General features: G+C 41.5%; 1 protein-coding gene across 3 annotated transcripts in view; it reads right to left on the reverse strand.

Annotated features, from left to right (window-relative positions):
- Nucleotides 1-2224: 2224 nt before the first annotated feature.
- The window catches only part of KLHL14 (kelch like family member 14), a 65288-nt gene continuing 52919 nt past the window's right edge, over nucleotides 2225-14593 (reverse strand). For all 3 annotated transcript variants that reach the window (XM_080578403.1, XM_080578402.1, XM_080578401.1), the window contains exons 6-9: nucleotides 8644-8834; nucleotides 8355-8513; nucleotides 5411-5568; nucleotides 2225-4913 (exon numbers count right to left, since the gene is read on the reverse strand). In XM_080578403.1, coding sequence (XP_080434529.1) covers nucleotides 4773-4913; nucleotides 5411-5568; nucleotides 8355-8513; nucleotides 8644-8834 — 649 coding nt within the window. In that variant the 3' untranslated portion in view covers nucleotides 2225-4772. The remainder of the gene's footprint in view (nucleotides 4914-5410; nucleotides 5569-8354; nucleotides 8514-8643; nucleotides 8835-14593) is intronic.

Below are 14593 nucleotides of genomic sequence, written 5' to 3' on the forward strand. Positions count from 1 at the left end.
TACACTGGTTGACCACATCCCTTGTAAGCACACATTTCTCTCTAGCTTTAGAAATACACAAATATATCAGCACCAGAAGTCTCCTCTCGTTTTACTTTGCAATTCAGGGACGCTTTATTAATCAGCGCAAGATGCATTCATTGAACTGGATTAATCCTGCATAAGTAATTTTGAAATTTCCTGCTGAAGTTATTTTTCATTTCTGGGAACAAATCATTTATTTGGATTTTCATATATCAGGATCACAGAGATTTGCCACAGTCAGATTTTAATTTTAGTTACATCTGAGCTGGCTTATATATTAGGGCATATAGTTTTGCATGAGAGCATCTTCTAAAATCTGTAATTGGTGTGGAACACTGACATGCACAGAATACATCTGACAAGGTTCAGAGAGTTAGGTTCAGTTTCGCTGATCAACATCTATGCTGCAGATTAACTGAATCTTTTATGGCATTACAACCCCTCCAGAATTCATTAGTGTACTTTCCCTTCCCGCTAACCACTCTGACCTCCAGTGCTGCCATCGCTCCTTCCCCAGTCTGAATGTGTGGGACTGGAACGCTGACGCTTTCCTGCTGCTGCACTGCCGACAGAAATGAGGACGAGTGTCTCACACTGCTCAGGAGTTCATGAAAATTACCATCTTGCCGTCTTCAGCAGTCACCTCTTTGTGATTTCTGCCTCCTTTGTCTGTACCTGGAAAGCTCAGTGTAAATAGGAAGCTGAAACACGGTCTGTGCCTTAGAAACAAGGCAACTGTGGTATTCTATTGGTGAGTGATTACAATATAATATAAAGAGGTATGTATAATGAGGTTTGGCATGGCTTTTTCTCATAAATTGCCTCCCAAATGCAGTTTAACATAATATATCATTGTATTAAAAGCATGAAGGAGGACAAACGTGAAGGAAAGCAATGCCAGCTTTTGGGAGGTGGGGGGCACAGTGCCTTTGAAGACAATGCTATCAGCACTGAAAGGCATATTTCTGAATCTCTGCCCTCCTTAAGGGTAGGTGCATGGATTCCGAGTCAGCAGCGACCTGACCTTCTGACGCTTCTTGGGCCGTGGATGGGAGCAGCGCTCAGAGCTGTGCACAGGGAGACAGCTCCATTCACTAGTTTATGGTTTAGAAAAACCCAGCTCCACAAAAGTACTTAGGCAAGTTTGCTGTGCTGAGGAGGAAGAGGAGAAGATTAACGCTTGGCAAAAGTAGCGACAGAGCAGGAGGAGCACAAGAGGAGCAACCCAGGTGTTTAACTCCCAGAGAAGACTCTCAGCTATGAACCAGAAATAGAAAAGATGTTCCCCTCCAGCCCGGCTGAGACCCGGACTTGAGACACATCTGCTCTTCTGGTGTCTTACTGCCAGAGGGAGCTCTCCTGCCTTGCCACAGATGCTGGCTTTAGCTGGGTGCTCATCTCACCCTGGGCACCACAGACTCAGGGCACTCCACAAGAACTTCCCACTTCTCCTCTTCCACACTCATTTTCTAACTTTCATTCTGACCTCTTCTTTCTCACCTCATTCCCTCCCTTTCTAAATTATATCTCTGCCTGGTGGTTCTACCTTCTTCCTTTCATTTTTTTCCCACATTACTTTAAAACATAAGCATTGATCTTTCTTCCTTCTTAAATTAATTAAAGAAAGGCCCATTCACTGTGCTGCCTTACTGTAGCTGCTGCTGGCTTGCCCCTCCCTTCCCTGTAAGAGATCCGAACAGGATTGATCCCCTCTCTTCCGTGCAGACACTTCAAACTCCTTTGTTATGCCCCCAGCCATGCCCCAGCACATCTTACCTGCTACAAGCAAGGGGGTCAGGACTGCCTTTGTGTTTGCTCAGTGTACCTGCTTGATTTGCACAGGAAGGCCACAGTCCATGGCAAAGATACATGCATACAGCACAGCTGATAATGTTCCACTTGCTGCTAAATGCCTTTACCTTTGCCTTCTCCACCATGACTAGCATTATCCCCCCCAAAAGTATGACTGCGTTCGACCAGGCAGCGTCCTTTCCGCGGGCAGAGCAGTGCAAGTGGCGCTTTCCACAGGTGCACAGCAACACCTGCAGCCCCGAGGTCCGCCCCTGCCCGCGCTCAGGGGAGGATGCTGCTCCACTACATCGTCAGTGCGCCCCTGCATCGACAAGCACGGAGTAGTGACACCTGGAGCACAACGAGGCTGTTATGTACGGCCACAGAACAAAGGAAGTTTACACGTCTACATGATAAAAAAAGTTCCAAAGAATTTAATGTAGATATTATTTATACATACACTTTATAAGTAGGAATATGGCAGACAGTTGAATTAGTACATAAAGTTTTATTTAAAGTTTTCCCCCTACGAGCAAGCTTCATTTACACAGCCTAATACTGTACAAAATTTACATTCTTTGTGTGACTTATTCAGTTTGCACTTTCCTTGGTCATGCCTTCCTGAAAGATAGAAAGATTTACATACAGTTCTCATAAATCTTTAAATTATCTTGGTAAAAAAAAGAACCACTTAAAAGGACAACAAATATCCTTTAAAAATGGTACGTTTTAGTAGAGACGAGTGACAGTCAGTGTTCAATGGCAGACCTTATCCTGATCTTAAATGTCAGTCGAAGTTTCCTCATTTAGTATCTTAACAGTTTCCTTTTTATATATATTTATATTTATATACTTTCAACAGGAAAAAAAAAGTCATGATTGCACCAAATATATTTTACAAGGGATCCCTTGGATCTGAACAATATAAATAAATACAAAACCAACTAAGATTGCACTATATAGTAGAAATGGATTGAGATTTCAGGATATACACTCCACCTTTATGAGTTCCTTAGTGATGCTCACTGGAAAACTCCCCAACGACACATTCAAATATTAGCATCTTCAGATGATTATTTTTTTTAAAACAATTTTTTTCCACGCGTGCAGCTACCCCATCAATTGGTTTATTGCATTTGTATGGTATCAGTCTTTACTGCATTACTCTGATTTTATAACTGTGTAATTCTGCTGCAAGCACAGGAGTTGTACTGCAATAAAATTGGACTGATGCCAGGGAGAAACAGTCCCATGGTATTTGCTCTCCATTATTTATATTGCTCTCAAGCTTCAATATATAGTGTAATTTTGAGTACATTCGTCCTCTTTCTATTTTGCAAAGCAAATAATGAATTCTCCCATCTATTGCCTCTGCAGTAGAAACCAACCTCCAGCAGTCTTCTGCTCCTTGCTTAATGCACTAGCATTAAGTCCTATCATAAAAGATATGCGCAAGCTTGAAAATGCAGGATCTGATTCTGCTGTGCCTTTTATCTGGTGCAGCCAGTTACAACTAAGCAAATTAAAGGCCTGACTCTTAGCTGACATAAGCCAGAAGTACACTGAAGCTCATTGGCTTCAATGGAGCAATGACTCCAGCAAAAAAGATGATCCTGAGGGTAATGAATGCAGCACAAGTAAACCACAATGGAAGAATTCTGCATATACTTTGCTGGAGTGTAGATGACTATGTTAAATACAAGGTGGTGATGAATCAGGCTTCAGATTTTGTCACTGCTTCTGCAGTGCCAGCACAGAAAGACGTAAGCTTAAAACATGGACAGCCTGATTTGTGCAAGCAACTACGAGTTCATAAAGCGAATCCTAAACGCAACCGGACCCACGTGGTAGCATTCTGAACTCACTTTGCATTGTGTAAATAATTACACAAGCTGTAAGGCAGTGGAAAGTCTAGCCTCATATTACTTTGGATCAGTATTAAAAATCTTTCACACTACTTTTTAAGATCAATCACACAGGAGTACTTTAACTACTTAACAGTGTCTCTCCAAAATTGTGTGCAATCATTTAAGAGTCCAAAGTAATAGATTTACAGTTAAGTGCAGCCTTCTTGTCTTTGGAAGCAACTAGCACATATGCCTCTACCTAACAAGTGAGTGAAAAGTAAGGAAGGGTTCTGGTGCTTCATTAAGTCGTCATAGAAACAACTTACTGTAGGAACCCAGAATTTACGGTGTAGGACCAAATTTTGGTGAAACTACTCTGACGTTACACAAGTGTGACTAGAAGAATTTGATCCTAATCCCTAAACTGCTATTGCAAGAAGTGCTCTGTAAAACACGGATTTCTTTGTAGTCCACTCTTTGCTACACTTACATGTGGGGGACTTTGAAGGCAGAGTGTATTAGATGCCAAGCTGTGCAAAAACTGAACGGTATTTCTTTACCTTTTATAATCTTCTGATCCTGGGTTGCTTGCAGAGCATGTGAAGTAGCTGTAGGTTAGGATTACAGAGGAGGAGACAATTCTGCAACGCAGAGTGAGCTTTTCACTATCTGAATTCTGAAGCATTCATGACAACAACATCCTCATGACTTCAACACAGATCACATGCAGGTAGATACAATGCACAATACTGATCTTGTCTCTTCAGGCTGTGTTTGAACAGGTAGCCTTCATTTTTCTGAAGTTAAATTTGATGTGAGGAATCTTTCTGCAGCAGGAAAAAGTTAAAATCAGTCTGAAATGGCAGTCTGTCAGCATGTAATATTCGGTGTGTTTTAGCTACTTGCTTCATAAGACACCGGCATCTATCTGAGATGGGACAACACTTCGTTTTTGTTCTCTTTTACTTTGCTCCTAAAGCATAAGTATGGGATAAGGGGTCAATTATGGTAGCTTTGTGTTAACAGGAATCCTGTTCTAATAAAATATTTACGTCACCCGTCATTATTTTCCCAAATGCAATCAGTGTTCATGTCAGTGCTCCTTGACTATCACTTGTTGTACGGTACGCAGGCTGGCAGTATGACAGTTGAACAAGCAGGACCTGCAAGTGGCTCAGCAACATCTCCTTCTAGTTCTGTCCAAGTCCCTTTCTCAGGACTATAGCAAATAGTGGAAGATTTGTAAGCCCCCTGTAACAAAAATAAAAGAAGTCATGTTAAAATTGGCCAAAGTGAAGCCCAAGTCACCCATCAGCACTGAAGATGAAAAGCCACTTCTTTTCACAAGTAACCCCTGGCTTTGGGCCCTGATTTAACAGCCCTTAAAGAGGTTTGATTTTTGTATGGGCAGAGCACCCAGCCTCTGCAAATCAGGCTCCTTTACAAAGCGCCTGATAAGCAAAGCTATGGGCATACAGTACCATCAATCACTTCTGCCAAATTGCATCTAATTTATATATTACCCCTTAACGGTGAGTACAATCTGATAATAACTCATCTAAATAGAAAAGCACAACGGTAAAAAAAAATACTACGTGTTCTCCACAAGTTGAAAACCAAACCAAAGCCTGCCCCTACAACTACTTCATCCCTTACTACTTCATCCTCTGTCCCATCTGAGTAATGTACACAGTGGCTGCAAGAGCTCAGAAGGAATGGAAGGGTCACTGCAGAGAGCAGGTACGCACCATACTCCAGCTGTAGCCTCCTACAAGGTAAATACTGTCATCAAGGACTGCGCAGCCAGGGCCACTGCGACCCTCCAAAATAGGAGTCTGGAGGATATTCCACTGGTCGCCTTTTGGATCGTAGCATTCCACCAGCATTACGTCGAGATGAGAGAAACCTGGTTAATGGCATTGAGAAAGGAGAACGTGCATTATGGCATACCATTTCATGATATTTCATGATTTGTTTTACGGTTAAATTTACTAACTTACAGTAAAAATTACATTATTACAATTATAACACCATTGTTAAAGTTTCTTCTAGAAAATATTACTGTATACGCCATCTTCTGTAATGTTAATATCCCATTATTTCAGTTCAAATAAATCTATTAAAAGTTTTTACCATTAGTTCTACAGTCCTCTACGAATCACAAATACAAGTCCATATAAAAGTTGAACAGATCAGACAGTAACAGTCAGTAATACCCTAACAATGAAGAAAGCAGGTTCAAGCTACATTCCTCATATATCAGTGCTCATACGAGTTTGAACATTTAGGAACAGGCTGTCCTGGCAGTCTTTCTCAAAGGTCAGCAGATCTCATCTATTCAAAAATCAACAGATTAAATCTCATTCAGAAATCAATGTCTCCCAAGTCGAGGTGGAGTTTAGACAGCTGGTGCCACTTGGTTCCAGAGGGACACGGTGCTTAGCATGACGTATGTGATGTTCAAGACCAATTTCAGTTTTCAAGCTGTTTTAAGGTGTACCCTAAGCACGCAACTGTGATGTGACAACATCCTTATGGCAACAGAAATGTAATCAGAAGAACAGTGGTGACAATACTCCCCATCTGAGAGAGAAAATGGCTCCAAGCAACAGCTGCTTTGTAATCGCCAACGGGCAGATACGTCTCGAGTCCCTCAAATTGTGACACTCAGTAACAAATAAGTGAGCTCGACACAGACACAGAACTGCGAGTCCTGGTTCCTGCTCAAATATTTAGACATTTCTGTATCTCAAACTACCTTCATTATCAGAGCACTGCAAGAAGATTATGGCTTTCTTAATCTGCTCAGATGCTTTACTTGACATTAGTGTCTTCTTCATTAAGGTCAAAATGGAAAAGAGAAGTTTGATTTTCTGCAAAAGGGCATTTGGTGATATTGGTACTTTGAAATGAAGCTGCTTGTAAGAGTATTATTTATGATGGGAATGAATAGCTGTGATGAAATAATTTTTCGTTGCTGGAAAGTTTTCAAGAGGCCATAGAGAGGCCACTGCTGCACGCCCAGAATCTGTCAACGAGCTCTGTAATAAACTGCAGTGTACACATGACTAGTTGTGTTGCAGCAAATGCACTGCTGACACTGGCATACAGATCCAGCTTCACAAAGGAGTGCTTGGCCATGGAGCTATCAGAAAGGCCTGCTATTCCCACCTGGTGGAGAATTTACTACTTCATCTGCACTTGAGTCCCCCTCTCTGCTCACTTAACTTGCATTTCCTGTCCTTGCTTCACGTTACAGAAGGAACTAGCTTCCCAAACAGCCCTTCTTCCAGAGAACAGAAGACTTTCCAGAAGTCTAGATGTCAAATACCTCTCACAACAGCACGCACTTCAAAGGCATGTAGGGCAGCAGTTACAGAGGAAACAATGCAATGCTTATTAGAAGTCCCTTCTTTCCCAGAGGATGTTAGGTGAAACTGGGTGAAGAAAGGAGAATGCAGGATGGAAGCAATTCAAGCCTACACAAACCGAGGCATGTGCTTTACCTATCAGAGAGCTGTAATGTGTTAAATTTGTTACTTTAGTAGGAGAAGAAGCCAACACCATGGTGCTCTGCAACCTCTACAAAATTTGCAGATGTGCTGTCAGCAGCTTTTACCCTCTTCTCTGTTTGAAGTCCAGTCCAGAACACCCATCACAACTGGGTGTGGGGAATGGAGGCACAGCAGCCCAGCTGAGAGGGTTTATGCCCCAGTACTATTTAACAGGGCAACTTGACATCTGAGAAGTTGTCCTTTATAAGCACCGTGGACACTCAGATCTTCAAAGGCAGAACAAGATTTCAGAGTTTCATTAGGATTTGGGTGCCAGATTCATTCAGACATATGGCGTGATATCACTGGCAGTTAACATCGCTCTTCCTTTTGCATTACAATTTTCTCTTTTGTTGTTGTGAGTGTGAGGCTCTTTTTCCTTTCTTTTTTTTTTTTTTTTAAAAAAAAAGAATATAATGAATATAAAGAAAAAAAAAGAATATAACCTGTCAAATATTGTCAGAGGACAAAGAAGCAGGAGCTGTGCTTGTTGCCTAACTGGCTGGATTAAACAGAATCTCTTTACTTTAGCAGGAATAGCAACAGCACGTAAGTATTAAGACAAAAATACCAGGTGCCTAAGCAGTAGTTATTTTAATATGAGACCTTTTCAGAAGATGAAAATAAGAGACCTTTAAAAAGAATTATAATTAACAAGTTATACTTAATACTAAAAAGGGATCTAAAAGGCCTAGTCCTAATATTTAATGGCTGTTTTTTTTTTTTTTTAATATATTTCATTAAATAGGGAGCTTGTTTTTGTGCATTGCTCTGAATAAAGCTCTCTCTAACTGCACATTTTGGAAAATGATTTACAGAGGAAAATATTGCTGGTACTTTCGGGTCAAAGAATAATCTGTTTGTTTCATTGAATTCTTGGTAATGACAAATTGTCCATGCCTTTGAGTAATGGAAGCTCCCATTTTTATTATCTAAAGCATTCATTACTCATATATTTAATGTACTGTTATAATTTTAAAATAATTTGCATAAAATGTTTTTAAAATTGCTGGCTCAAGTGTCCTGTTAAATTGTGTTGCCTGGTTTTTAATGTATTTAACAATGACTGTCTAACAAAAATATTCTTTATCAGGAGACGGGGGACACTAAAATGCTTTTTTGCTATTAAAAATGTGACCTTTCAAATGGTTTCCTCCAATTGCATACAGTCGATCATTCATTACAGCCAAAGTGTGGATTGCTCGCTTTGTGTTCATGTCCTGTTTTCGGGCCCAGACGTCCATCACAGGGTCATAGCAGTACAGCCAGGGAACGTACTCTCCATTATGAACACCTCCTGCAAAGTAAATGTACCTCTGTTAATTAATGTAAATAAAGACACTGCCCTCCAGCAGGAATTTAGCTCCATGTTGTTTTTTTGTTTTAAATATATATTCAATGTATAGTAGGAATTATAAGGTACTGGCCTGAAATGTATATCTTGCCATTGTGAACGGCTCCTGCATGGGCTGCCAAAGGTTGTGGTAAGGAAGACACGTAACGCCATTCATTTGTCTCCAGGTTATAGCATTCCACACTGGACAAATAGCCAGTTTCATTTCTTCCACCAATTACATATAAGTTCTTGTCCAGGCGGCAGGCATAGAAACTTGCTCTCCTGAAGGACAGGGCGAAAGAAAACAAAACAAGCCAACAACAAACAATTAGCCACTTCAACCATTTTTTTTAATCCAGCTGACTCCCTAAACTAAGATGGCTGCTACTCCACATGCTACTTCAGACAGAAGTCTCCAGAAGCTTCACAAGCTTACATCTATCCTAAAGACTGTGTCTACTTTGCTAATCAAATACTTGTTCTACATCAAATGAATACTTCATTTTTGGTGTCAGAACAATTAAGCACACATAAGTTTGACAGAAAATATCTGTTTTTCAAAGCTGTTTGTTGCTTTTTCACACCCGTGAAAGATAAAAAGGTGCTCATTAATGTTTGGGGTATTACCTTGTAAGGGATATAACAACTCAGTAAGACAAAGTGAAAAATGAGGTAGATAATGTAACAATAATAAATTATCTTGACATTCACTTTCTTTATGGTCCTTCAAGGGTCATTGTTCCCAATTTACTAAGAGAACCACATCATCAAAATTTTTCTTCAATTATCATTTTTTTCTTCTTTCTGCAGTACTGCAAATAGAACAACTTTCCTTAAGCTAGGCACAATATTACATTTCTGCCCTTTAACTCAAAAAAAAAAAAAAGTCTAGCTGCATTCAGCTAACTGTGGAAAGTTTGAGCCACCTGTTTGTTTTCACATGCAACTCAGGTATGTGGGGAAATTATTACTTTTTCTGGTAAAGACTACTAGACACACAACAGCTTGTCTTCCTTGTGACTCCAAAATTACTGGTGTCTGTTACTGAAGTAAAAACAGAGCAGAAAATGATTTTGAGAGACACTACTTGGTGTAATCCATGGTCAGGGAGTGCTCCCATGATTATTCAGTGGTAGGAAGATTTCCTAGGGTAGAGGCCTTTAATATTAAGTTGCAATGTTATGAGAAGGAAGACTGAAAAAGAGCACAGCTAAATGAAGAACTGTACAAAATGTTGAGTGACAAAAATTAGAATGGAATCATAGAATCATCTGTGTTGGAAAAGACCCTTAAGATCACCAAGTCCAACCCTCAACTAACATAACCAAGTCCACCACTAAACCATGTCCCTTAGCGTCACATCCACATGCCTCTTAAATACCTCCAGAGATGGCGTCTCCCACTTCCCTGGGCAGCCTGTTCCAGTGCCTAGCCACCCTTTCTGTGAAGAAATTCTTCCTGATATCCAGTGTAACTCCCCACTCCCAGCACAACTTGAGGCTGTTTCTTCATGTCCTATCACTTGTCACCTGAGAAAATAGACCAAAGCCCACCTCACTGCAACCTCCTTGTAGAGAGTGATGGGGCCTTCCCTCAGCCTCCTCTCCAGACTAAACAACCCCAGTTCTCTCAGTCACTCCTCGTAAGTCTTGTTTTCCAGTCCCTTCACCAGCTTTGTTGCTCTTCTCTGAATGCCTTCCAGCAACTCAGTATCCGTCTTGTAGTGAGGGGCCCGAAACTGAACACAATATTCAAGGTGCAAAATGGTTGATCCCAAACCTAAAATACTTTCCTGGGCAAAACGTGATTTGTGTGTGAGCCCAGAGCCTAGCAGGCAGGTCAGGCATTACTAGGTCTGACACCTCACAAGCCCACCTCTGTAGCTAACACAGTGTTCTCTAGTTCCTGCTCAGACACCCAAATTTGAACTGGGGAACCACTGCGTATCGCACCAGCCATCTCCTGAATCACACTGGGTAAATCTCAGGGTCTTTATGGTCACCTGCACTGTCAAGGGCTTGAATGGGCAGAATGCTCAAGGCATTGAGGATGAGCAGTGGATGTACAGAGCACAACGCCCAGCAGTGAACAACTCCTGCACGTCCCAACTCCTCCACAGGCTTCTCTACAGTTGTACCATGGCTGGGTCAGCTAATGAAGCCTGTATGCAGTACCTCCAATGTGCCACCTAGCAAGGCATGCATTCAGGAGCATTTCCATCAGTCAAAGCATGAATAGGATCTCTCTCCTTTACCCAGCTGACCATTTTTGCAAAATTTGTTTCATGTAAACACTTTTGATGGATTTCCCAGTTTGTTAAATGCGTCTGAGACTGGCTGATCGTTTATAAGTTGGAGGAGAGGTCAGGCAGACAGGAATCATAGAATCAATTAGGTTGGAAAAGATCTGTAAGATCATCCAGCCCAACCGTTAACCTAGCACTGCCAAATCTACCAATAAACCATGCCCCTAAGCACCACACCTACACATCTTTTGAATACTTCCAGGGATGGTGACTCAATCTTTTCCCTGGACAGCCTATTCCAGTGCTTCACACGCCTTTATGCGGAGAAATTTTTCCTAATATCCAACCTAAACCTCCTCTGGTGCAACTTGAGGCTATTTCCTTTTGTCCTATCGCTTGTTGCTCAGGAGAAGAGACTGTCCCCCACCCCACTACACCCTCTTTTGTTGAAGTTGTAGAGAGCAATAAGGTCTTCCCTGAGCCTCCTTTTCTCCAGACTAAACAACCCCAGCTTCCTCAGCTGCTCCTCATGAGACTTGTTCTCTTAGACCCTTCACCAGCTTCACAGCCCTTCTTCAAACATGCTCCAGGGCCTTGATATCCTTCTTGTACTGAGGGGCCCAAAACTGAACACAGTACTCAAGGTGAGGCCTCACCAGAGCAGAGTACAGGGGGACGATCACCTCCCTGGTCCTGCTGGCTACACTATTCCTGATACAAGCCAGGATGATGTTGGCTTTCTTGGCCACCTGGGCACACTGCTGGCTATCGACCAACATCCCCAGGTCCCTTTCCACCGGGCAGCTTTCCAGTCACTCTTCCCCCAGCCTGCAGCATTGCATGGGGTTGTTGTGCCCCAGGTGCAGGACCCAGTATTTAGCCTTGATGAACTTCATACAGTTGGCCTCAGCCCATCAGTTCAGCCTGTCCAGATCCCTCCGCAGAGCCCTCCTGCCCTCAAGCAGATCAACACTTGTGCCTAACTTGGTGTCATCAGTGAACATACCGATGGGGCACTCGATCCCTTAGTCCAGATCACTGCTGAAGATATTGAAGAGAACTGGCCTCAGTACTGAGCCCTGGGGGATACCACTGGTGACCAGCCTCCATCTGGATTTAACTCCATTCACCATGACTCTTTGGGCCTGGCTACCCAGCCAGTTTTTAATCCAGCAAACCTGTCCAAGCAATGAGCAGCCAGTTTCTCCAGGAAAATGCTGTGGGAAACAGTGTCAAAAGCTTTACTAAAGTCTATGAATATACATCCATGGGAACAGCAAGCTGGCTGGGCGTTCAAGGAGCAGATCTGATGCTATGCTGCCTATTTCTGGCCTTATTTCTAGGTTCAGTGCATACCTGAAAGTGCCCTGGCTGGTGAGGAGCTGCATTACTGAGCACCTCCTGTATTTTTGCTTTCACCTTGGCTGCATAATGACAATGTGGATGGAACAGGATGGCAGACCTTATTGAGCAGGAATGGAAACACTGCCCCAGGAACAAGGCTACAGAAATAAAAGATGAAAACAGGAGGACAGGAACACTGCTAAATGCCTCCAACTAAACTGACAAATTAAATAAGATCATTTAATTTATCTGTCAATGGGTAGATAGAAGCTGATGACATATATTGCTCTGCATGGTCGGGCAGCAAATTGTGCATCTATGTTTTTAGCCCGATTTTCTATGGAAACAAAGCTTATTTGATTACACTGTATGTGCATCCATGTCTGTCTGAGTGTTGTTCCCTCAACAAAAACCTGCTGGCTGATTTCACTCTAATTTGACGGCGGGTAAATGTGTTAGAGGCAAACAAGTGCCTATATGCTTCCTGAGAGTACATGACAGGCAAAATAGCTTGCATTTGCCCACAAAAGGAGGAAAAGCTGCAGAGGTCACATCAGAGAGCCTGCACATGCTGAGGAATGCTCAGACACAGCTCATATCTCCTTTGACCCTCCTACGCCCGGCACAAACCTGCAGGGTGCCTGGCAGTAATAGTTGGGCTGCTCATGTGTCCACTTGTCTGTCCTCACCCACCTCCTCTGGCAAACCCGTGAGCGAACTGCTCTCAGCACAACTATTCGGTCTTTCCTCAACGCTGCTGACCAGTGAACACCTCACTAGGAGCCCCTTCTTTTCCCAACCTGCAGCACAGCAGTTTAGCAGCTTTACTGAGCTGTGTGCAACATGGAATAGGAGATATTTGCTGCCAGTTTTGAGGGTTTCAAATTTTAACAGCTCTTGACGTATTTTAGTCAGATTTCCAGTAATAAACCTAACAAAATGTGCAAAAAAAAAAAAAAAAGGAATTTTCAAAACCAAACTCTACTGTATTAAAAAGATATATATTATTCTGTATGAATAGCAATTTCTCTCTTTTAATTCATTTTTTAGTCAAGTTTAATAAACAGAGATAGGTACAATTGACAGGCATTGCTATTTTAACTATGACTTTGTTAACATCACTCTGTATGTGTACTCCTGGTTTCATCCACACAGTGTCACTATAAGGAGCAAAAATGAAAGCGTCAGCATGCTTCACTCTTCTGCTTGGACGTGACTCTTTACCCAGTAGCTCCTGCCACAAATATTTTAAGGTTTTTGGGTTTTAGCTTTTCAGTGATACAGAGTGTGAGGGATGTGCTGTTAAGTGAAAACCTTTTAAATTGCTGTAAAATATGATTCAGATTAAAATATAACAGTCCTCACATGGCAACTTTTCCCACAGAACTGGGAAGAGACTATCCATTCTAATTAGACAGCTGGAATGCACCTTAGGAAGTGAATATAGACAGTAAGACAATTACTTTGGGATTTTCTTCAGAGCATGTATTTGACATTTACTGGTCTCTGAAATACTTTTCCTTCACCACCCCTCACTCAATAATCAACCTAACTAACTCTCTCATAAGTAAACAAAAAGGGAATCATTTCTAACATTTCTTTCTAATTTCCACAGAAAATGATTTTTTGCCCTGAAACATGAAATACCAGTCTTAGTTTTAAAACTATGAATGCTATGAGTGATCATCATGGTGTCTGGACCTTATTACAGTGGTCACTGTTAGAGTGTTCATTTTGCTTTAAAAAATCCTAAAGTCATCTTAATAAACGTTAATGTTATTATTAAATAATAGAGGCTAAAATAAAATATGAAATTGTTTTATTTTTTTTAATTTTTTTTATTTTTTCCCCGTGGCTTCTTTTATCAGTTCAATCAGCTTCAATAAAGAAGGTGGCCTGCTCAGATCCACTTGTGTTTCCTCATGCCCTGATGCAATGCAGTATTTTTTGCAGGTCTTTAAATAAAACCCTTTAAATTGGAATGTAAGAAAAAACAGAAACTTAAAAATGTTCTGCACCCCTTGTCCAGCTGTGGGCTGACCCGTTGTGATGGGACAGTACTGGATGAAGGTGTCTAGCTACAGCTCAATCCAGAAGTTCAGGTATATCTGCTACAGGGATCAATCATTTAGCAGAGATGTTAGTCTAACTGAGCTGCTTTCCAAAAACCATCCCACTGTTAACAGCAACAGCACTGTTGCATGGTTAGGCTGGTAAATATTTCAATAGCTGGTAAATCATTTGCTGCTTCTCTCAACAACACACACCTGAAAACAGTACAAACTTGTCAAAGGCGACTATTTTTGAGATGTGCTTCAAATCAAAAGAAACCAAATTTGGCTTTAAAGAAAAATACGCTGACGGCTCTGAATCCATAATGGGATTAGTCTTTTCTTTATAGCTCAAACAGTAAAATCAATCAGATATGGATTTTAGCCTATGAGATAAAAGT

Source organism: Anser brachyrhynchus (genome assembly GCF_964034855.1).
Source record: "Anser brachyrhynchus genome assembly, chromosome: 2".
In the NCBI taxonomy this organism is placed as follows: domain Eukaryota; kingdom Metazoa; phylum Chordata; class Aves; order Anseriformes; family Anatidae; genus Anser; species Anser brachyrhynchus.